This window comes from Phoca vitulina, unplaced genomic scaffold (assembly GCF_004348235.1).
Source record: "Phoca vitulina isolate PV1807 unplaced genomic scaffold, GSC_HSeal_1.0 scaffold17, whole genome shotgun sequence".
NCBI lineage: Eukaryota > Metazoa > Chordata > Mammalia > Carnivora > Phocidae > Phoca > Phoca vitulina.
Genome location: NW_022589720.1, coordinates 25,476,957 through 25,501,033, shown reverse-complemented (window position 1 = coordinate 25,501,033; position 24,077 = coordinate 25,476,957). Strand labels below are relative to the sequence as shown.

The 24,077-nt window shown below is 44.9% G+C and overlaps 1 protein-coding gene across 3 annotated transcripts in view; it reads right to left on the bottom strand.

The window, feature by feature from the left end:
• NPR3 (natriuretic peptide receptor 3) overlaps positions 1-23,001 on the bottom strand; it is a 64,786-nt gene extending 41,785 nt beyond the window's left edge. For 2 of the 3 annotated variants that reach the window (XM_032415374.1, XM_032415375.1), the window contains exons 1-3: positions 22,216-23,001; positions 12,350-12,472; positions 1,378-1,544 (exon numbers count right to left, since the gene is read on the bottom strand). In XM_032415374.1, the coding sequence (XP_032271265.1) occupies positions 1,378-1,544; positions 12,350-12,472; positions 22,216-22,972 (1,047 nt within the window). In that variant the 5' untranslated portion in view covers positions 22,973-23,001. Of the gene's footprint in view, positions 1-1,377; positions 1,545-12,349; positions 12,473-20,990; positions 21,251-22,215 lie in introns of those variants that run through there. The other variant, XM_032415376.1, reaches the window with a different exon arrangement.
• Between the last annotated feature and the right edge of the window lie 1,076 nt (positions 23,002-24,077).

Here is a 24,077-nt window from a genome sequence, read left to right as displayed (position 1 = left end):
ACATTTTCTATGTGAGTTAAATAAAATGTAGTATTCAAATTAATTTCACCTGGTTATTTTAACTTTTTAAAAATGTAGCTACTGGAAATTTTAAATTACATTTAAATTACATACGTGGCTCACATTTGCAACTCACATATATATATATGATGAAATTCAAACACCCCAACCTACACAGGTGTATCTACTGGACAGTACTAATTTAGAAAGTCAAAAGGTATTTTAAATGATATGTGTATTATATATAACACTTAAGACATGAATAAACATGTTTATAAGACCCTTTATGTCTTTTGATAAAGCCAGGAGTAATACTATTGTTATATTACTATTTATGGAGCTCCAGCTTTCTGATGGGGATAACACTAGATGCTTCAGGTAGATTCTCTGTAATCCTCCCAACAGGGAGGAGTAGTTTGGACCAGGGAGACTGTGTAATTTGCCCTAGATCACACAGCTAAGAAGTGTTAGCTTCGGGCTCTGAATGTAGCCTGCAGTACTTCAACTAAAGAAACTGAGAGAGGCCCTGTTTGGAAGCGCCCAAGTGCAGCTGGTCTTACGAAGACGGGCCATTACCCACTTCGGGCAAGAACAATCCAAAGCGATATCTCCCGTTAAGAAGGTGTCTCTTTTCTGCCTTGGACACTGTGGAGTGAACAGTGTTGAACACCAGCACAGGTACCCAACCGGTCTGAGGAATGCACGGCTCGCCCTGCTCTGAGAACGAATCTACAGGAATGATGCAGAGTTTTGAGGAACCAGAGGTGGCAGAACAAGGGTGCCGAGCGAGGTGTGGCCAGCCGGCTTCGGTGCCATCTCTCAGATGAGCGACTCTGCTCAGCCCTTAGCATGGCCAAAGCTCCTGACCTTTGTCCTCTCTTGGAAAATGCATCAGTAACAACAGCACTGAGGAGCAGAAAGCTCTAGAAGCCCCAAGGGAAATGACGCTGCCACAAGAGACGGGGCAGACTCGTCAAAAAGACTGCCATAAGGAAGAGACTTCTCAAACCCAAAATATCTCCTGCCATCAGGCTTTGGAAAAATTCGGCATGCAAAACTTGGGCACTCCATCATCCATCTTCCCCCCACAACACGCTCCCAGTCCAATAGGCGCCGGAAGTCTACCGACATCTGCTCAGCATCACCACAAGTACCCACAAAAAGCAATTTTCCTTCCTGCAGCAGTTGGCAAAGTGGGGTGGGGGGTACTGGGGGGTGGAAGCGGGCCAGAAAAAAAAACACACAGAAAGCTCAGTGACATTCAGACACGAACCTAGGAGTTTCTGAATGGTTCAGAATGGGACACTGTCGCCTCTTATTTAATTAGAAGACTGTTTTCGGGATGCGGAAGGCCTAGGCCCGCAATCAAGCACTTACGTAATCCTCCTCATTGAGTCCTTGTTTCTCAACAGAACTTTTCACCTCCATGGAAAACTTCTCAAATTCAGGCTTCACTGTCCTCAGTAGAGTGATTGTTTGGAGGGATGAGTATGCTTGCTTAGCTTCAAAGTCATGTTTGTCTCCTCTCTTCCACGAGCCATCTCCTACAGAGAAATAAAAATATTTATAATTCCAAGGCAGTCACCATAAAGGGACCATTCTCCCCCTTCGACTGCAGCATGTCACTCCGTGTTACTTTTGGCAGCTGGGGTAGACGGTATTGTCATAGTCGTGCCCTTGGACATAACCTGACGATGCCAAGATCCTCAAAGGAGAAGAAGGCCTTTTGGACGCGTGTTCCTTTGAAATGCGAGAGACAAAGCAAAGCATTCTAGAGTTAACTGCTTTATAATAACAGCGTAACTGTAATTTTCAGCCCCCGAGAATTGCAGCCCTGCAGGAATAAGAAGAAAGCTTTTATTCCTTTCCATTCACTTTTTTTTTTTAATATCTACAATCCACTGTGGAGGTCAACCGAGTCGTTACTACAGTACGATACACCTGAGGTTGTGTGGATGTGAGAGGACAGGAACGCAGTGTATCACAACAGAGATGCGCAAGTATGATAAAGTGGGCGCTATTCAGAGAAAACCTTTGGAGATTGAGATTAGTGATATTTTTTGAACTATTTCTGGAATCTCCTCAGAATGAAAGTGACTTAGGTGACCATGAGGATTTATCTCTCTCTAGTGCTGGCAACCTCATATAAAAATTATTTTTTGGACAATATTCATCAGTGCCTCAACAGTAATAAAATAAAAATTGCTAACACTTACTGAGCACATATATAATAATAAAAGCTCTATTTATTGGGGCACCTGAGGGGCTCAGTCATTTCAGCATCTGCCTTCGGCTCAGGTCATGATCCCAGGGTCCTAGGATGGAGCCCTGTGCAGGGAGTCTGCTTCTCCCTCTCCCTGTGCCTTTCCCCACCGCTCACGTTCTCTCTCACACGTGCTCTTTCTCTTTCTCAAATAAACAAATAAAATCTTTTTTAAAAAGCTCTATTTATCGAGCACTTTATATGTATGAACTCATTTAATCTTCACAAGACTCCTTGGTTTGGGTATGTTATCCATCCTCTTTTACAGATGGGGAAACTGAGGCACTGAGAAACTGGGTCCCCCCTGCTTCACAGTGCTCCCTTTCACAAAAGCAAAGGCAAATTACATGGATAAGATTTAGTACTCTTCTCTTTCTCATTTTTGAGGAAACATGTGGCCTGCAGGACCCCAAAAGGAAATGTGGACCTCTAACATTTGGCAATAAACTGTTGTTTCTATGAATTATCCTTATGATCCCTACAGTTCTCTGGAGTCACGACAAAGAATTCAACCTGCTGGAGTCCAGCACCAGAGCCATTTGTTCACACCGAGCCCCTAGCCCACGGCGCACCCCTGGAGCCCAGCGGCTGAGGAGCGAGGATGCTTGCGGAGCGTGCCGCCAGGGCTCCGCGGATCTCACTCTCTTACAGACACAGTTCAAGAAACAGTTGGTGGCTTGGGAACTTCTAGCCCCGCTTAAATCAGACAGATAGTAATCAGCCATGTACCACACGCAAGGTTCTGTGATCGCCACCCCAGCAGACATTACGGAGGTCTCGAACAGCCTCCACCACCTTCAGGAGACGGATTCGGAGCCGTCCGTGTGAACAGCTGAAGTTACAGCAGGGAACAGCTAGCTCACTGTGGCAGGAGGCGGGGAGTAGAAAGAAACAATGCGGAGGGTACAGACAGAGGCAAGGAGCTCCCACACTCCCAAGGGGGAAGGTTTCAAGTGAGGAGGAGGCATCGGCCGTCCCTAAATGTGTGACTAGGATTTTAATAGAAGGCGAGCAGGATGGAAAGGTGTGCTTGGCCGAGCCCGTGGCACAGGCAAAGGTGCAAATGTGCGTGACATCCAGTAGGCAGCTGGGAGCCTCAGTCTCGAGCACGAGAAAAGGCCGAGACAAAGAATTTGTTTGTGGAGTTATCTGTGTAATGATAATCCTAATAATAGCAACCATTTATTAATTGCTTCTATGTGCCAGGGAGCTGTTAAAAGATAAATAAGACAGAGCTGAGGACAGAATTCATTAAGGACTAGATCCGTTCTCAAGGAGCACAGATTAAATTTCGGGCCACCAAACAAAACTTGACAAAGTCCTCCTCCATATGAAACCTCCCAAACACCCAGGAGGCGACAGCATGCAGGGCGGGCAGCCGAACCTGTAGCGAGGGAGAGCTGTTGTCCCTGCCCCCAGCCAGGGGGAGCCCAGCTGCGAGCTCGAGACACAGACCACGTGGCCTTTGTTAAGGAGCCAAACCCATTTGCCAGGAAGACCCCCAATTCTAAGGATGTCTGGAACATCTTCATCCCAAGGAGGAACCCATTTCTTTTAAGTGTGCAATCAATATTTATTGATTCCTTTATAACTGATTTGAGATATCAAGACAACAGGAGTCCTGTTCTGTAGGCAGAGGGTCAGAGTTTCTCAGCTCTGGGAAAGAGTACTCTCCAGGTGCTTAAGAAAGAAAATACTTAACCCTGAAGGGTTCTACTGCAGAGTTAGACAACACACACAGAACTAGAAACAGCAACTATCTCACTCACTGAAAGAGGAAAACACTTTTCCCAAGAAGTGAAATCCAATACAATAAATCTGTTTACCGCAATCCAAAGGGTAATAACTTGGGAGTTCTGTCTTCAAGAAAAAAAAAAAAGGGAAAACAATCATGCTTAGTAAATCTAATCCAAACTAAATGCTTATCTAGTCACCACCATGATTGATCCTGTGACTTCCTGCTTTTGAGGGCGTTCCTTATTGTAATGTGTCAGTAACGTTGCCCACACCCAGGCTGTTGAACACTGGAAAAGTAGAGTTGGCTTGGCATGATGCCCCATCAGTAGGGACAAATTTAATTCAGTAGACAACTGGGTGCCTCTGGAGATTTACGAGTGTAACAGAAGAATGACATGATCAGAATCAGGCCTTGGGAAATAGCAATGGATTAGAATGGGGAGACACGGAGGGTTCACAGTCACAGCCGTCCAGGCAAGAGGTTACGAGAGGCGATCCAGGGGAAGTCACACACCAAAAAGCTAAGCATGCTTCTCTGGGTAGCTAGAACCATGGGCAAGTTTTCTTTTCTCTTTTTTCTTCTTTTCCTTTTTTGTGTTTTTGGGAATCTAGTGAATTTTCAATAGTAAACATTTACTGCTTTTGGAACCGTAAGAAGAGGGAGAGCCCCTGAGAATGAAAAGCAGAGGACACTGCAAGAGGAATCTCAAGACTCTACAAGAGTGAGGGAGTGAGGGACAACAGAAAGGGAGGCACATCACATCACATCTGGTGACGCCAGAGAGGAAAGGAAAAGGAGATGTTATTAGAGGAAAGAGCAGAGCCAGATGGAGGAGGAGGGAAATGACGTGGAAATGGTAATGATTTCTTTCAGTCAGGGTCACGGTCAATCCAAGGTGACAACACCAGGCTGGAGCTGGAAACAGTGGTCTGAAGCCAAAAGAGGAGTGAGTGCTAGAGAGAGTGTTGGATGTCCTTTCCAGATGCCTTCAAGTTAGACCAGGGCCTGATGGCACTGGATAAGAAAAAAGGAGAAGGGCTGACCACAGACACTTTGGGGATGATATTTCTAGTGGGCAGAAGTACGAGGAGACAGAGAGGAGCTGACAGAGAACCAAAGAATGCCGTGCGACCAACACTAGGAAAAACAGGTTTCCAGAAAGAAATTGGTGAAAACAAAATGGAATGTTCTGGACTAGACCTGTGCTGCCAATAGAGCAGCCACCAGCCACATGTATGACTATTTAAATTTAAATTGATTAAAACTAAATAAAATTTAAAATTCGGTTCATCGGTCGCACGTGGCACATTTCAGGTGCCTGGTAGCCACGTGTGGTCAGTAGCTGCCATCCTGGGCAATACGGAACAGAACCCAGTCAGCATCACGGAATGTGCCATCGGACAGCACTGCTTTAGAGGCACGGAGGCTTGGTCTGACCTAAGACTAAGGGCCTTGGTGATGAGGTCATCGGTGACCTTGACGATAACACTTTCAGAGTGGTTACTGCTAATGCCATCTTTTCAGTGGTCCTGAGCAAGGGATCAAGAAGAGGAAAAAGAAGGCTGCTAGCGAAGAGTAGGGCAGAGGAGGTGATCCTCTGAGGTTGTTTCAGGAATGAGGAAAAGTGAATTTGTTTTGTTTTGTTTTAAACATCATGGAGTCCCAAGTTTGTGTTTAGAGTAAGAGCACAGGATATTTGTGAAAGAGGAAACAACAGGGGCGCCTGGGTGGCTCAGTCGTTAAGCATCTGCCTTCGGCTCAGGTCATGGTCCCAGGGTCCTGGGATCGAGCCCCACATCGGGCTCCCTGCCCTGTGGGGAGTCTGCTTCTCCCTCTCCCACTCCCCCTGCTTGTGTTCCCTCTCTCGCTGTGTCTCTCTCTGTCAAATAAATAAATAAAAATCTTAAAAAAAAAAAAGAAAGAAAGAAAGAAAGAGGAAATAACCTGCTCACCACCAAGCCCTGTACTCAGCAGTCCTGTGGCCAGGGGTCTGGAGCTGGCAAGAGGTACCCACCCTGGGATAACTAGCTAAGAAATCACAGAATATGTCCAAGAAATGAGTGCCTGGAGCTCCCCTGGGCTGGCTGTGTAGCAGTCTGGCTCTTGACCTCGCCTCACCCGACCCTCTCCAAATGTCCGGGCGTTACACACTTGCCATGAGCTAGGCTGGTCCACTTGCTCCCATCAGTAACAACAGCACCACTTATTGGGCGATGCCATTGTGAATGGCATTGCCGGTAGCATTTCATTCTTCAATCCTCATAAAAACCCCACGAGAAGGATGTAAGCATAAGTGCCACGTTACAGACGAGGAAACTGAGGCTCAAGGAGACTGACGTGCCCCAAGTCACTTAGCCAATAAACAGAAGACGGATTCAAGTGCAAGCCAGACTCCAAACACTGGTGCCATGCCGTCCCTGCTCTATATTCATTTCCCCAGAGTTTGGGGTGTTCCAAGCTTTAAAACTGACCATGCAATGGGATGACAAAAGTGTTAAGAACAAAAGTAACACAGAAAGAAAAGTCAGAAGAGGAAGTGTCTAAATGTGGTTTGACAACCGTTACAGTTGAAAGATTGTATGAGAATTCTTTTTCTTTTCACATTGTCCCAAACTGACTTGAATGTGCATATATTACTTTTGTAGTGAAACGTAATAAATCTAATCTCCCCTCAATTTTTCTATTTTTCCACTTTTAGCAAGTCAAATAATTTATGTGCATCACCTAGCTCTACTATACTTCTATCTTCACCTTAATTAGTGCCCTCTGAGTTATCAAGAACTCAAGAAAGCTCTACAATAACCTTAACAGTCCTGGACAGGATCACCCAAATAACTTGCCACCTAACTTACATCCAAAGAAGATAATGCCAATGAATAAGAATGCCAAGGGGGTGCTATTAAGAACTCTACAGGGCAATATATATCATCTTTTTTCTAGATTTTTTTAAAAGATTTATTTATTTATGGAGAGAGAGCATGCGAGTGAGCAGGAGGGAGGGGCAGCGAGAGAGGGAGAGAGAGAATCTCAAGCAGAGACTCCATGCTGAGCGCAGAGCCCTAGATGAGGCTCGATCCCAGAACCCTGAAATCATGACCTGAGCTGAAATCAAGTATCAGACACTTAACCAACTGAGCCACGCAGTCACCACTTCTCTCTAGATTTTTTTAAACCCATCCTTTCAATCTTATTTTCCACCATTTGAATTCCCCCATAATATATTCTGAATTCCTATAACTATAATTTGGGCAGATCTGAGAATTTGTTTGAGTACTCACCAAGACCAAACAACGCAGTAATCAGTAAATATGGACACACTATGTTTTAAAAAAAAAAAAAAATCCAATAGCAAGTAAGTATTAATTAAAACAGAGCCTTTTTCTAGAACTGGTACAGAGTTTGCTGTGAGGAAGCACAGGGAGAAAACGATGTTGAAGAATTTTTCATGAACATGTATCTGATTCTTAGGGCACAATGGGGCACCTGGGTAGCTCAGTCAGTTGAGCTTCTGACTCTTGGTTTCAGCTCAAGTCATGATCTCATGGGCGGCGGAATCAAGCCCCATGTGGGGCTCCACGCTCATCGGGGAGTCTGCTTGAAGAGTCTCTCCCTCTGCCCCTCCCCCGACTCATGCACACTCACACATATGCATGCTTGCTCACTCTCTCTCTCTCAAATTAATAAATAAATCTTTTTTAAAAATCTCAGAGAAGGCCCTTTACTAGGTCTCTCTGCCTGCAATAAGATTCTGTTTACTGCTTCTATTCTAAGGAGGAAAGGGGCTTCAGGGTCTGCGGCAAGCATAGACATTTGCCTCCCTACATCCATTCTTCCTTCTTCCTTAGTAACAGGTTCCTAAATTGATTTGGGGTAACAAAGAATCTAGCTGAAAGCACACATTTTCTGGCATCTTTCACAACTAGGGGTAGCAAATGATATATAAGTAGAAGTTAATCAGAGGGGCTTCCAGACAGACAGATCTTCAAACAGAATTGAGTCAACTGAGATAGTGTCTTTTTTGCCTTTCATCTTTCCCCCTTCATCTTGCCTAGAATGAAGACACCATCCCTGGAGTCTAGCCACTACCTTCTGATCTGAAGGATGGATGCTGCTCACTAAGATTAGGGGAGCCAAGAAACAGAAGAAGCTTGGATCCCTGATGGTATTATGGAACCACCATCTCTACTCTGGACTGCCCACCTCTGGACTTCTTACAGGTGAGAGGATAAACTTCTCCATTTGCTTAAATAACTGTAGGTGGGAGTCTTGGTTATTTGCATGCAGATGTAATTTCTAATGCACCTACATCCATTCTTAGGCTGTATTAGATAAAAGTTGGTTCATTTGTTAACAGAATGTATGGCCTAAACTTATCTATAAAACTATACCAAGAGGGGTGCCTGGGTGGCTCAATGGGCTAAGCGTCTGCCTTTCTTTCTCCGGGTCCTGAGTTCAAGCCCCATGTGGCGCTCCCTGCTGAGCAGGGTGCCCACTTCTGCCTCTCCCTCTGCCCCTCTTCCCCGCTCATGCTCTCTTGTTCTCTCTCTCTCTCTCAAATAAATAAATAAAATCTTAAAAAAAATAACTACACCAAGAAAAATGTATAAACTTACCATTTTTAAGAACTATATATAATCATCAGAGTAAACTAAGACTAATAATATAGCTAACGTTTATTAAACACTCTTTATGTTTCAAGAAGTTTGCTATGTATCTCACACACATTACCTCATTTATTACTCAGCTTGATGCCATGAGGTAAGTACTATTATTATCATTAAAAGAAACTAAGGCCCACAGGGGAGGGCAGGGTTACATCGAGCACAGCCTCTCAGGCAGACTGAGAGCAGAGCCCAAAGCCTGAGCACCCATGCTATAAAAGGTAAAAAAAGACAGGTCTATTCAGAAACACCAAGGATACTTTGCAAGTTGTATAGAGCAGACTGTATAACTCTATGAAATTTAATTTTCAAGAAGCAGAAAAACTGAACTCATGGAAAAATACTTTAAAAATACAACTTTAAAAAGTTATCCCCAGATCACCAATACTAAGTCATAGGGCTATGACTTATTACACAAGTATATCATGCAATGTAAAGGACACAATATCACTTTTGTGGTATTCTTGCCAAATAAGTATAAACTCAATCTTACCACATGAAAACAACAGATAAATCCAAACTGGGAGACATTCTACAAAATAACAAAACTCATCAAAACTGTCAGATCGTGAATGACAAAGAAAGATTGAGGAAATAACGCAGATTGGCAAAGATTAAGAAAATACAACAACTATATGGATTGGATCCTGGAACAGAAAAAGATCATTAGGAGGAAAGGTAGTAAATTTCAAATAAGGCTTGTAGTTTAGTTAGTAGTATGGTACCAATGTTAATATTCTTATTTTGATAATTGTACTGTGGTTATTTAAATTGTTAACATTAGAGGAATCTGGGTAAAAGGTATACATGAACTCTCTATATTATTTTTGCAAGTTTTCTGTAAGTCTAAAATTATTTCAAAATAAATTTTTTTAAGTTTTTCAAAAATTACCTCTAAAAAGAAGTTAGGTCCAGATACAGAGTTGAATTGTTTCCATCTTTCAAGGAATATTCTTATGGTATATAAACTGTTCTAGAGCACAAAAACAATGGAAAGTGTCCCAATTAATTTTATAAAGCTAACATAATCCTGATATTAAAATCTGCCAATACCACCTCAAGGCAAGAAAACTACTGTCCAATCTCACTCATGAATATAGACTCAAAAGTCCTAAATAAGATACTAAAAAGTTAAAATCAGCAATACACCTAAAAAAGTATACTTAATTCCAAGAATACTACAATGGCTCAATCTCCTATTTATTAAAGAATAAAAGAATAGGTCAAATGTACTTGATAACATTCCCTACTCATTTCTAATTTTTAAAACCACACTTAATAAACTAGAAATAAAAGGAGACTTTAACATCTACTTCAATTCAAGAAGTCAGAAATTAAAGTATCACCATTTGTTATATAATATAATTCTAGAGGTTCTTGCCAATGCAATAAAAAAAGAAAAATAAGATGATCAACTGTCAAAATGGAGAAAAACACTTGTTGCTATATGAAAATAATATTAAAAACTATCAAAACAGAGGATTTAATATGTGGAATTCTTGCAAAATAAATAAACAGAATCTCATAGCTTTTCTATATAACAACTACAGTTATAAAATGTAATGGGAAAAGAACATGATCATAGTAACAACCAGAAAACATAATATCTAAGAATGAACTCAACAAGAATGGTACAGAATATAAATAAAGAAACTGCAAAATGTTGCTTATGGACATAAAAAGAAATTCAAATAAATAAAATAATTTAAAAGTTAGATGATGTAAGGATGCAGGAAAACAGACAATCTCATAGCTTGTTGCAAAAGCATAAAGTGGTCAACCTCTTTAGGGGTCAACTTGGCAAGATCTATCAGAACTTAAAACTTTCAACCCAGAAATTCTACTTGAAGAAATGTACCTCACAGGTAATATGTATGTATAAGTACGGGTATGTGCGTGTGTGCGTGCCCATACAAGGCTACTCAACATAGCATTGTTCTTAGTAGTAAAAAGCTGAGAACAACGTAAATATTGAAAAATGATAGATTGCTTAGGTAAAGATGGCATATCAGCATTATAAAATACTATGTAGCCACACTTGAAATAGTATCACCACTTTATTGAAAAATATTTTTGTAAATTTTTTTATAGAATAAGGAAGATACACATACTTCTAAATATTATCAATATACTTTTTAGCTAGGTGGCAGAATTATAGTAACTTATTTTCTTCCCTGTGACTTTCTGTTTCTCAATTTTTCTATAGTACTCGTGTATTGTAATTAGCAGAGAAAAGTAATACAAGCTTTATCTGTGAATGCAAGGAATTCCAGTACCTAATATTTGCACTGCACTGGCCCATTTATAAGGGGCACTCAGATACATTTTTTCTAAATACAAACTATGTTTGCATTACCAACTTGCAAAATTCAGAATAAATGTTTTTCATTTTGACCAGTCTCCACCACTATCTCAGTGAACACAATAGTATAGCCAATAGTATAATTACATTCTGATCTGGAGTCAAAAAGTGAAACCAGCACTTTGCCTATGCAAAGAGAAGGGGAAAGACAGCCATGGCAGCAAGGAGGAATAATGGGTGTTTATCCTGCAAGCCTCAAATCTCCAATCTTATCCACTACAGGAATCAGGAGCTGCTTTTGTTTCATCAACTTTTCTTTAGCCCTGTGAGAATTGTGTTTTATTATCTGTTTATGCGCAATGCTCTATTGTGTGAGTTGATTGACTAAGCCAGGGTATCAAAGCAGGAAAGTGAGGTGTATGCTTTAAGGTTTAGATCCTGTCTAACTGTCTCTCAACAGCAAGAACAGGGAAGTAGAGCTCAGCATAAACTAGCCCTTTGTGACAAGTAACACTTATGATTCCCTATAATTGCTCAGTTTTGAGCAGGCAATGTGCAGTATTTGCGAAAATGTTCCATTGTCCTACGCTGTCTCCTTCAGAGAGAGCCCTAATCACATATGGAGGAAATGTTTTGTACCTGTGATTTTCATGGCCTTTTTAAACACCCTCCATCCCAGGAACACTGGGAACTTCCCCAGATCCATCTCAAGGAATCATATGCTTTCAATCATATGTGTTGGTGGATCTCAAACTTCTATATAGGGGAGGCTGAATGGACAGTAATCTGGAAGGAAGTGGGGCTGGGAGCAGTAGCTTTAAAAAATGCTTTTACCTCAATTTACACTAATGGTTATTTTATTTTTCACACTGCAGCCCATTACAAAACCCTATGTGTAACCTGCTTAGATATATAGACACATACAATTATATTACCAAAATAAAAGCTTTGTGAAATAATACACTTGCATGTGTGACACACTTTGACGTGTTCTATTACATCGATATAGTCTAGTCTATTCTATTAAAAATCATGCCCAAATCTCATTAAAATATTCCAACCGTCCATCACGGTGGTAACCTGCAGTGGGAAACACGTTTGAGAGGGGTCGTTAGGGCCTGGATTTATGACCATCCAGAGCACTGGAGGGAGCGATGTTCACTCCCAGACAATCCGTGACTACCCCAAGTAGGAGGTATCTTCTTGCTCTGAGTTCTCAGAGAAGAAAAGCTTGAGAACTTACGAGAAGTCCTGGGAGTGTTCAATATCACAAATTTCTAAGTTCCTTTTTATGGGACCAAGTCTATTGAGGTAATTCAAATTACTGGCTTTCTCAGGACCTCTTTGGACACCTTAGAGAGAGGGGAAACTGGAAGCACAGTTACCGTAGGAAGAACTGTTGAAGAGCTCAATGTTGAAGAAGGCGTAGTCTCCACTGGTCATCCCATGCTTGTGCGCTGCCAGCATGATGCCCCGGACGGTGTCGCTGCTCGCACACATGATCACCACTGGGGAGGGAGGAACAAACAACACGTGTGAAACGCCCTTTCCCACAGGCCAGCGAGGACGCGGAAACCAGGGGTGGGGACGTCTGACAAGGAACCAGGGACTAATATAGCCCTAAAGCACCTCCTCACTCATTACTTAGTAATTACAGAGGGAAAGAAGAGTAGCTTGACAGTGGAGAAAGCGAGCGGACGCCCGCATAACCAGGTGATGGAAGCCCCCATCACCAACCATGGGAGCACACGCATGAACACCCGGGACCAAAAAGGTCAAAATGGGCAACGTGAATCCAATCAGAAGAGAAGCCAAAAACCCAGCTTTGGAAATGTTCTAACCCCCAAAAAGACCTCGAGGCACAGAAAACTAAATGTGTGATCCTGCACCTTAAAAAAATAATAATAATAAAAGTTTTGCTATAAAGGGCATTATTGAGACAACTGGGAAAATTTGGGTAAGTTAGATAGTAAATTAGATAGCAGTATTGCAACTGTGTTAAAAGTTTTTGCGTTTCCTACTTATACTGTGGCTTTGTAAGTGAGTGCCCTTGTTCTTGGGGAGCACCTAAGTATTTAAGGGTGAGGGAGCATGATGGCTCTACTTACTTCTCAAATGGTTCCTAAAAAGATACGTGTGTGTGTGTGTGTGTGTGTGTGTGTTTGACGGTGGTAGGAAGGGAAAGAGTGGGGGAGAGATCTGGAGTGAAAGCATATGGGGCAAAATGTTACAGCTGGTGACAGTCGAGGTCAAGGCTGCACAGAGGTTTCTTACGCTTTCTTCCATCTTTCCCAAAAGTATAAAATTATTTCAAAATCAAGTTTTTTAAAAAAGACTTCAAAGATATCATCAGATTTGCCCAATATAAGCCAGTGAAGAGTATCAACAGCTTTTTGCACTGCACAGCATGGTAAACACATTTTCCTGAGAAAACAAACTGAATGGCTCTAGGGAGAACAGTGGTTTGGCAAATCAGAGGATGCAGCCAGTGGTGTAAGTTTTCTGCTGTCTGAATGTTGAAACATTTCTCTCAAGCTGTCTCAACGTGTATAGGAAATAGTTAACGAGACTCCAGGACCCTCCTCATGTTCTCTCCGTTTGTACCCACACTGCCAGGTTTGTATAATAATAATAGGCAGCTCCAGAACCTTGTGGCCTGCCATGTAAGAGCTACACCAAGCCGGCGTGAAGCGGGTACCTGGCTGTCATCCAGTTAATTCCATCACTGTCGGTGGCCCCTGGTCCCCATGACGCAGACCACTGTGTTTCGCTGCATACATGGAGAGAGGAGACCCGGGGAGGCCCAGGGGGCCTGTCCCCACATTATCACCACACACGCCAGCCCTTTGCGATGTGTCTGTTCTTTGTAAAAGCATGGGTGCTGAAAGACGTCAAACAAACTCCAGGCTGGGCCAAAGCTGCCTTGGCAACACGCACGAAGGGTTAGGCGCCTGTTGATATGTCGTTTATTACACATGTTAATTCAGAGTGTTAGATCGTGACTCTGACATTTCTTACTACAGAAGGGCTCGCTGTGCAGGCTCACGCTCTGGAGAACAAGTTTTAACAATACAAAATTCCATAAGGTCTGTAACTGTGGGAGTAGGTGTTGTTTGTGCCTAGAAATACTGGTATATATTTGGAATAAATAGTCAAACTCCAAGATGCCTCAGCAAGGAAGCTTTGAAAGAAACTCTTCATCCCTCATTAGGACCTACACTCTTGTTTCAGCTCTGATTCAATTTTAGTCCCTTGAAATGATAAAAAGAGCCACGGTGTCCCACAGAGCGGCCAATAAGGAAAAGGCTGAGGCTAGACAAGTTTGAAGAGTGCAGATTCCAAGAGTGGGCATCTACAGAAGGACCCCGGAGGCTCTAGCTGACCGTCCACCAGCAGCCCCCATCATTTTGTGATCAACTGATCATAGTCCGGAGTCTGGCCCTAAACCCCCAGATATAGAACCTAATTCTATCGGCACATGAAGAGTAGAGTCATTACTTAGAAGCAGAATCCCAATAATCTAGCTCAGATGTTTTTAGATACTCCTAAATGCAGATTACTTCATTTCAATGAAGACCCCAATGGTCACACACACATTTGCATCAACATGTCCCTGAGCATGCCAAATGAGAAGCCATAGTGTAAGCAGTAGGATGTTAGTGAGGATGGAATCTGAATCAGGGAGGTCAGCTGGAGGATTCAGGCATCCAAAGGCATCAGGCCTTGGTAACCAGAAGCATCCACGGAAGTGCTATACCTAGCCCAGGACCTAACAGGCTGTGTCCTCAGGCCAGAACATAAGCTTCCCTAAGTCCTGGATGCTCCGCCTGACACTGCCCCCCCGTCACTTCTTTGTCTATTTTTACAGCTCTGGCCCATCTCCCTCTCCGTATTCCCATCACCACAAAGACCAAGCCCTCTGACAGACACACTCTTTCTTTAAATGTCAATACCTGCTGGGACTGAGGAAGAGTGACACGGAGCAGCAGTGTGTCTATCTGAGCAGACTTTGATTATTTTAGATCTCATCCATTTTGTGTCGACCATGCAGTTAAACCCTCCTTTGTGAGAACTAATTTCCAAGTTCACGGGCAGGATATTGTTTTTCTTGCATAAAAGAAGCCCATAACGCACATTATCATCCAGCTGAAGTTGGAGCAAGCACTTGCAGACACGGGCAAAGCAGAGAGAATGCAGAATCCTTCTAGATTTGTAGGGTGTTTCCTAATCCCATATGGCTGTTTCATTCATGCCTAATTCAACAGCAACTATTTTTAGCAACTTGCCTTTATACAATCTGTCAGAAGGTTTAAAATAGTTTTCACTAAAATAGCTTTCTCCTCCTACTCATGTTTCATCAGTTTATATAATAACTAATTAAATTACACATGTATTATAATAAATACAACTGGTATAAACAGATTTGGCGACAACTCTTGGAGAGTATATAGACAAGTGTGAGAAGCGTGTGGCCATAATCAGGAGAAGATATAATGACCAGCATTCACCAACAGTCAAAGTGTGTGGAGCAAAAGAGCTGCAGCTAATCCTGTGAGCTGCTTAAATGATGGTCAATTAAGACAATTTGTGCTGTAGTTAAGTATAGCTAAATATATAAATACTCACTTTTTGGTCAAATTGTTAAACTTGTAAAAGGAGGGATGATGGTGTGATTCTAAGTTTCTAGATGGACTGTTCATCATTCTGCTCTATTTCTGTCTTTGCCAAAGACTTGTGATGTCCCATGGCATCCTCCACTATCTGACTCCCAATGTCTTCTGGAAGTGACTTTGCAATCACTCTAAGAATGGCAGAGAGAAGTGTTAAAGGGTGGCTACAGAAGCCAATTCAGAGAACCAGAAACAGTCCAGGTGGCACACCTGAGTTAGGGGGGATATCTTTTCCCCAGTCTCACATTTCCATCTGGAGTAACCTCTAAGAGGGTGAGACTCCTCATCCCTCAATGTGCCTTCATTTATCCCTCCGTCCCCCACCACCACCCAGAGGAAAAGGAGTAAATTGTTGGATTGGTGAGGTGAGTCTGAAAACAAAAATGGCATGCTGGGTCCTTTCTTCCTTCCTCTTTTGGGTGCATGTCTGCTTGCAGAGGGCACATATTAAGGGAGAAGTAACAGTAAATAGGCCTTTCTGGTAACAAATCTAAATCCATGTTTTCCGATTGGTTTTATCAATAATAAAAGCATATTTTCGGGGCACCTGGGTGGCTCAGTTGGTTAAGCGTCTGCCTTCTGCTCGGGTCGTGATCTCGGGGTCCTGGGATCAACCCCCGAATTGGGCTCCCTGCTCAGTGGGGAGTCTGTTTCTCCCTCTCCCTCTGCTCCTCCCCCCATTCGTGTTTGCTCACACGCTCTCTCTCAAATAAATAAAGTCTTTTAAAAAAACATATATTCGGGGGCCTGGGTGGCTCAGTCCGTTAAGCGGCTGCCTTCGGCTCAGGTCATGATCCCGGGGTCCTGGGATCGAGCCCCACATCGGGTTCCCCGCTCAGCGGGGAGCCTGCTTCTCCCTCTTCCAGTCCCCCTGCTTGTGTTCCCTCTCTCACTGTCTCTCTCTCTGTCAAATAAATAAAATCTTTAAAAAAAGATAAAAAATAAAAAAACATATATTCACATTCTCCATCTGACTCTTGCATCCATTTTCCATTTAATTCTAAGCTTAAAAAAGAAAAGAGATGTTACTTTATGGAAGCAAAGCAATATATGCCATGTGCTGCAAATTGAAAATATGATAGCAGAAATTAGAAACCAAAACTTAATAGAAATTTGGGGAGCAAAGAATATCTAAATGAGAGGAATTTCTTCTTAAAAGACAGGCAGTAAATAGGAGAAAAGAGGTAAGGAAGGTAGAGTTTCAATCCAGGAAGTCTAACATCCAAATAATACAAATTCTAGAAAGACAAACAGAGAAAATGAAGGGGATAAAAGAAATAATTTAAGAAATTTTTTCAGAACTAAAAGACATGAGTCTCTGAACTGAAGAGGTGTACCCTCCAATACCCTGATATGCATAAGGCAAGATACTGGCATGAAAGTACATCATAACAAAATGTTAAAACTTTGAGAGCAAAGAGAAAATTCTAAAATTTTTCAGGAAAAAAATAACAGATAACAAACAATAGGTCAAGAATCCAAATTGATTCAAGCTTCCTAGTAGCAACATAGGAATTTGTAAGACAATCCTTCAGATCTTGAGGGAAAATGATTTCCAACCTAGAATTCCATAAAAATGCTTAAGGGTAGAATGAAGACATTTTCGGTCATGCAATGTATCAAGCTTTAGCTCTCCTATATCCTTTCTGAGAAAGCTCCTGGAGGAAGTGCTCCACCAAAACAAGAACACAAACTAAGAAAAAGGAACACCTAGGGATCTAGTCAGAGAGAGAGAGAGGCAATGGGAGTTGCAGGGGGGTGTTAAAGAAAGAATCCAGAGTGACAACTGTGCAATCTGCTTAGAAAATAACCAAACCGGAGCATCTCAGGGGCTTACAATAGAGTTGATGGATGATTTAGTTGTAACGCCATAGGAAACTAAGCAAACAAGCAAAAATGGACTTTTTTTTAACCCAAGGAAAGCTAGAGCAAAGCAGGAAATGTCATTGTAATAGCTGATATGGTCCAACTACAAATAGCATTTAGAAGGCAATAATGATATAGACACTAAAAGCTGAGCTAACCAAAAATTCTTATGCAACCATTCTGAAAGGATGTCTGCAAAGATAAAGAAAATGTGATATATATATATATACCACACACACACACACACACACACACACACACACACACACACGGAATATTATGCAGCCATCAAAAGGAATGAAATCTTGCCATTTGCAACGACATGGATGGAACTAGAGGGTATTATGCTAAGCAAAATAAGTCAATCACAGAAAGACAAGTATCATATGATCTCACTGATATGAGGAATTTGAGAAACAAGACAGAGGATCATAGGGGAAGGGAGGGAAAAATGAAACAAGATGAAACCAGAGAGGGAGACAAACCATAAGAGACTCTTAATCTCAGGAAACAAACTGAGGGTTGCTGGAATGGTGGGGGCTGGGAGGGATGGGGTGGCTGGATGATAGACATTGGGGAGGGTATGTGCTATGGTGAGCGCTGTGAATTGTGTAAGACTGATGAATCACAGACCTGTACTCCTGAAACAAATAATACATTATATGTTAATAAAAAAATTTTTTAATTAAAATAAGGTAAAAAAAAAAAGGATGTCTGCAAGGAGAGCTCAAGCATGTGGTTAATACACAGGAGAAGAGAACTAAATTATCATCTGCCCCTGGGATGGCAAGAGAGAAACCCTCAAACTGAAATAATCGAAGTCACATGTTATTTAGAGGTATGAAGTCAAATACCTACAGAAATCACTGCAAGAGCTCAAAGTGCTTTCCTCTGGCAAGTCAGACATGGAAAGTACGAGGCAGCAAACTCTTGTTCCTAATTAGGCTTGGGTAATCTTCTGACTTTTTCATCTATGTAACTGTATAACTAACTCCCATAAAATTAGTATCTTTTTTTAAAAAAGACTTCTTTCTGGCCGTTTCTACACTATACAGCAATGGGTTTCATTTGCAAAATAGATTGCACTTTTATTTTTATTGTTCACAAAGGTCCATCCACTCCAAAGACTTTCAGAGTTTCTACACTGCAGCTTACAATGCTTCATTTTTTCCCCTGCTGTCTGTTAGTTATTTTACACTTATCATGCATTCTTTGCTTGAAAATTCTGCTGATCAACCATTTGGTCATTTACCCCAGCCTAAATCTAAAAATAAGTGGCTCTTGTACTGATTAAATACTATTGTCTCTATAGTTGTTAGCAGGCCCACATCAATGACATACTAATAACTAAAAGGATAAAACTACAGTTCTTCATACAAAAATGTGTGTGTACACTACTTCTAGTTCTGCGTCTCCTAAGATGCATAGACAAAACAACTGCTAGCTTCTATTGCTTGAAAAAATTGTTATTTTTAAACTTGTCTTTTTAAAAAATAAATTTATTGCTGACTATAGAATACTGAGGGCAGTCGTGGACTGTAGAATTGAATAAGTTTTAAGTAAAGATCATTATGTTTTTACTGATATAGACTCAGGCGTGTGTATTTCGGTGATGTTCTATGTTGGCTAAAGACAAAAGACAGGGAAAACATTTTTAATTATTGACCTTGATGGTAAATCCCTAAAAGGAATGATCAGTTCCCCTCAGTTCTTCATTTTACAGCACAGCACATAGCCAAGTGAAATTTTAGTCATATTATTATTTGAGATGGTGGCATTTATCAGTTTTTACCCGTTAGGAAATTCAAACATTCGCGATATGATTTTAAAGATGAAAATAAGTTCAGAAAAAGTGCTAAGAATGTTACCGCCAAAAGATGAGGGGGGCGGACAGTCACTCTCTGGTTCTGTGATGTTTCATATGGAGTTTTCGAGGACAAAATTGTGGTCGGTTATGTTTTTAATATTTGAGTGAGCACAAATCCAAACCCCAGGTCAGCGTGAAGAGGCCTAATTCTCATCTGACCCCACTGTTCCAGCAGGAGGAAATCCCGGCTCAGAGAAGGTAAATGCCTTGCCCGGGGCCATGCAGCAGAGGAGAGGGGACCCCAAAGCCAGAGCATCTGCTCCTCCTGCCAGGGTTCTCTCCCCAAGGCATGGCCTCACCTCGGTAAGGACGATTATCATCATATATATAAAATAATAACCATAATCAAACGTCACATTGACTGAGCATCCGGTATGTGCCTGGCACTGTTTCAGCACATTCCACGTGTTCGCTCACGTAACCCTCCCAGCATCCCCAGCGTGGGCTGCCCCAGCTACCGCCACTTTAGCTGAGCAGCCTGAGGTATGAGGCTTAGTAGCAGCAGCCCAACCTCTTTTGCCAGGACAGGTGCTCTGGAAGTCAAACTCCACGGAACCCCTGAACTGAAGCCCTATTTAACACTTTAACCACTTGTGGCAAAGTAAGGGTGATTAGTAAAAGATCCCCAGAGAGAGCTTTGTGATCAAGCAACTTTCACCGGGAGGGTAGGGCAACAGGGAGTGGGGGAGAAGACTTAGTAGAGAAACGGTTTTGTTTTATATTTATGAATATTTATCCTTCTGCCAAGTCACTGTTGGAAATAGACTTTAGAATATGAATGGTAGCCTCATCACCTGCAAAACATGCAGTTCAGCCCAGCAAACTTTCACCACTAAATTCAAACAAAAAAAAAAAAAAAGAGAGAGAGAGCGAGAGAGGAGAAGGAGAAGCAGCAAAAAGACCTGGGAACAGCTATGAGGCTTCCGGAATTAAATTAATCCGCGGCACCAGACTGTAGTCCAAGCTCTCTGAAGCCCCCAGGCCTAGCAGGGCACTAGCACCTCCCTACCCCTTGCCTCAGACACACCATTGTGAGGCTGAGGAGACCGGTGGCCGCGATCTGCCCTCATGGGGCCGACTGCTCCCCTTAGGCCATGGATCTCAGGCCGTGTGTGCATGGGTCACCGCCAGCATTTAGACCTTCAGGGCTGTGGCAGCATAGACGGGTTGGCAGACCGCGGCTCGCGCCCTCAGGATAACACCCCCCCCCCCCCCCCCCCCCCCCCCCCCGCCATCTCCAGCCCTTCGTGCCCTGAAAACCAGAGCTGAAGAATCAGGTTCCGGGGACACAGGGCAACCTGAGGTCTACAGGGCTCTGCAAGAACCTGGGGACTGGGAGAGGGGAAAGAAGTAGATGTGGGTTTCTCCGCCGGGCGTGACGAGTCCGCAGCGGTTTTTCATAATCAGCAAAACCGGCGCCCCGCCTGCTTGTCTGGCAGTGATTCGGCGCAGACAGCCTGGAGTTCGGACGCTCAAAACTTGGCCATGCATCCTCACTGTCAACACTGTCAACACCTCCCACCTCTTCTCTCTAGAGTGCGTTTACTCCCCAGTCCGAGTGGCCATCCTGGGCGAGGGGGCGACCACGGCGCCATCCTCCAGGGAGCTTCTGCCCACTCTCACCTGTTCCTGAGGCTTCTAGCTTCCGGTTGCGCTGTGTCCCACGGCCACAGCGCCCAGGAGGGTGGCCGTGCCGAGTCGTGGACCAGCCCTGTGTTTGGCTCAGCCCTCTCTCGCCTGTGGCCTCCCCGCGTGGGGTCGTGGGGAACTTTGCCCCGACTGCACCACTGGCCATCCAGGCGCGTGCGTGCCGAGGGGGGAGCCGAGGTGGGTTCCCCGGCTCCCCCCGGGGACTCTGCACCCCAAACCTGACACCAGGAAAGAGGGAATGCACTATGCTGGGATCTCAGCCCACCTTCACGCAGCCTACACTGCAGTAAAATGGGCCGCACTGGGGTCTTCTGCGATTAGGTATCCTCGACCACCCGCTTCTCCTCCGGCTCCCTGCTCCCTGCAGCGGTAGCCGCCATCCTCAGCCTCGAGCTTTGTCCGGTTTGGTAGTTATTCAAACTCCCACAGACCCGGGGAGAAAACTTGGGGCACACGTGCAAAGGCTGTAAGCGCTCGCTTCCCCAGCGCGCGCTCTCGCAAAGCCTCGCTCGGGGCGCTTTAGAGACCTTGGTGCCGAACGCGCGGGGTGGGGGGGGGGGGCGGGGAGTGAGCGTCGCCTGAGTCCAGACACAGCGAGGCATTTTTGGTGGAAACCACAGAGGCTCGTTTATAAGGGCCACGGAAGGAATGAGAAGGGCGAAACAATGACCCTTTAAAAGAAAGCTGGGATTTGTGGAAGGTGCAGCCAAGGGAACCCTTGGAACCAAGCTAGACAAGTAGCCGCTAGCCAGTTGTGGAGCGAATAAACATGCTTCCGCACTAGGAGGGGGCGCACGATGGTAAAGGACTGAGTAACAAATTCTCTCGGCCGCGGGACGCTTTCAGACCCTGGTTGCAGCAGGGCGCTGGCGAAGGGCGAGAGAGGAAGAAAAACCCAAGCGATTTGACAGCACCTGTCGGACTGGGCACTCGGGAGCTGCAGGCCCAAACGCCCCTCCCCCAGGCTCCACCACCCCTCTCGGACCTCTGTATTCACCCCGCGACCGCGAAGGGAGATGGTCAAAGGTTGTCGCAGCCAAACGGTGCACACCCGGGCGAATCCCCGCGTGCGCGTCCTCCCCGGGTCCTCGGTGCAGCAGGGGGTAGTAGGGTCCGCAGAGGAGCGGACGGGTGTGTAGGGAGAGCCGCCCAGAGCGGTTGGGTTAGGGCCGGAATTCCGGGGCGCACTCCTGCTCACCTCGCTCACTGGCCTGGATGTAGCGCACTATGTCGTCCAGGTCCAAGTCTTTGGTCTCATCGAAATTGTAGGCGGACGTGTGCAAGCCCTCCTCCTGGAAGACCTCGTGGACCCCTTCGAGGGTGAAGTAGCAGTTCCGCTCCAGCTTGTCATCGCTGTAGACCAGTGCGGCGCGGCTCCACTGGTGGTGGCGGAATAGGGCGAGCATCATCTCACCCATTTTAGCGTATGCGGGCGCCACGCGCGTGAGGTGCGAGTACTCCGTGTCCTTGTGCTGGAAGCCGGCGGCCAGTGCCCCTGCCGACAGCATAGGCAGGTCCCAGTGCGACGCAAGCCGGGCCACCGGCGCTGCTGCGTACTCGCACACCGGCCCCAGGATGAGATCCGGCTTGGCGCCGCGCGCCGCCGCCACGCGGTCCACCAGGCTGAAAAGTGCGCGGTTGCCGCAGTCCGAGTCTTCGTAGGCCACCTGGAAGCGAGTGCCGGGTGGCAGAAGCCGCCGCTCGGTCCCGTTGCCCTCCACGCTGCGCAGCGCGTATTCGATGGCCGGCCGCACCCGGGCCAGGGAGAACAGGTACGAGTCGTCCTGGGGCAACAGCACCAGCACCTCGATCTTCTGCGGCTGCAGCGCTTCTCTCTCCCGGCGCCCTCCGCCGAGGCTGGCGCCCCCGCCGCCACCGCCACGGGTGCTGCCGACCAGCAACGCCCAGACAAGCAAGACGCACGCGGAGAAAGTGAGCACCAGCAGGGACGGCATCGTGCCGCAGGAAAGAGCCTGCCCTCGCTGCCGACTCGCCCTCTGCCCCCCACCCACCCTTCCTCTTTCCTCCCCACTCTTCTCTCCGAGGTCCCTGCGCCCCCTTGGGCGCTCTAAGAAAATAGAATACCCCCTTCGCCAAAAGACAGAGAGGAAGAGTCTTTCTTTGCAGTGTCACTCGTTTAAAAAAAAGAGAGAAAGAAAAGGAAGAAAAAGTTCACCGCGTGTAAACCTGTACGCCTGTAATATATTTATATATATATACTTATAAATATATATATATATATATATATATATATATATATTCGCCCTCCCTTTATATATACTATTTTGCTTAGAGGTGGCTTCTTATTTGGACGTTGCTAAGATTGCTTTTGAAAGCGTATTTGTAAAAGAAAAAAAAGTTAGACTTGTCCAAGTGCTTGTAATTGACGGTGCATCTCCCCCGCGTTTGATCTCATTGATTCGCGCCGGTTCCTGGATCCATAGCCCGCGTTTAAATAGCGTGGCAGCGGCGGAGCGTGTTACCACACAAGGCGCTCCGAGGCTGGGCTTGTATTTCCAGCGGGTGGGGTGGGTGGGGGTGGGGAGTGGTGGGGGCTGGGCTGGGGGAGCCTCTCATTAACATTCTTACATCAGGGCTCCTCCCCACACCCCTACCTTCCCACCCCTCCCCGGTCCCTAACCCCAACAACTCCCAGCCAGCCCCCGGCCTTGTCCTTAAAGCCGCAGTCGCCCACGTCCGCACCGGCGGGAGTCCCCAGCACACCGCACCGCCTCTGGGGTCCCCCGCCTTACCCTGGCCCCGCACGCGGCAGCGCCTTCTCCAGCTCCAGGCTTTAAAAAGGGAAATGTGTTTGAAAGTAAATGAGCGCAGGCACACACACTGTGCAAAAAACAACAGGATTAGAGGAAGGGGGTGGTCCTAGAAATTTGTAGTTTCGTTGCAAAAATCGGTAAATCCCGCTCACTCTCACCTCTTTCTCACTCCAGCCAAATTCCCTCCTGACGCGGCAACTCGGGGCGGGCACCCGACCTTCCCAGTCCCCTGGCACAAGGTCAGGGAACAGGGACCAAGGTCCCAGGGCAGACGGCTCGATCGAGG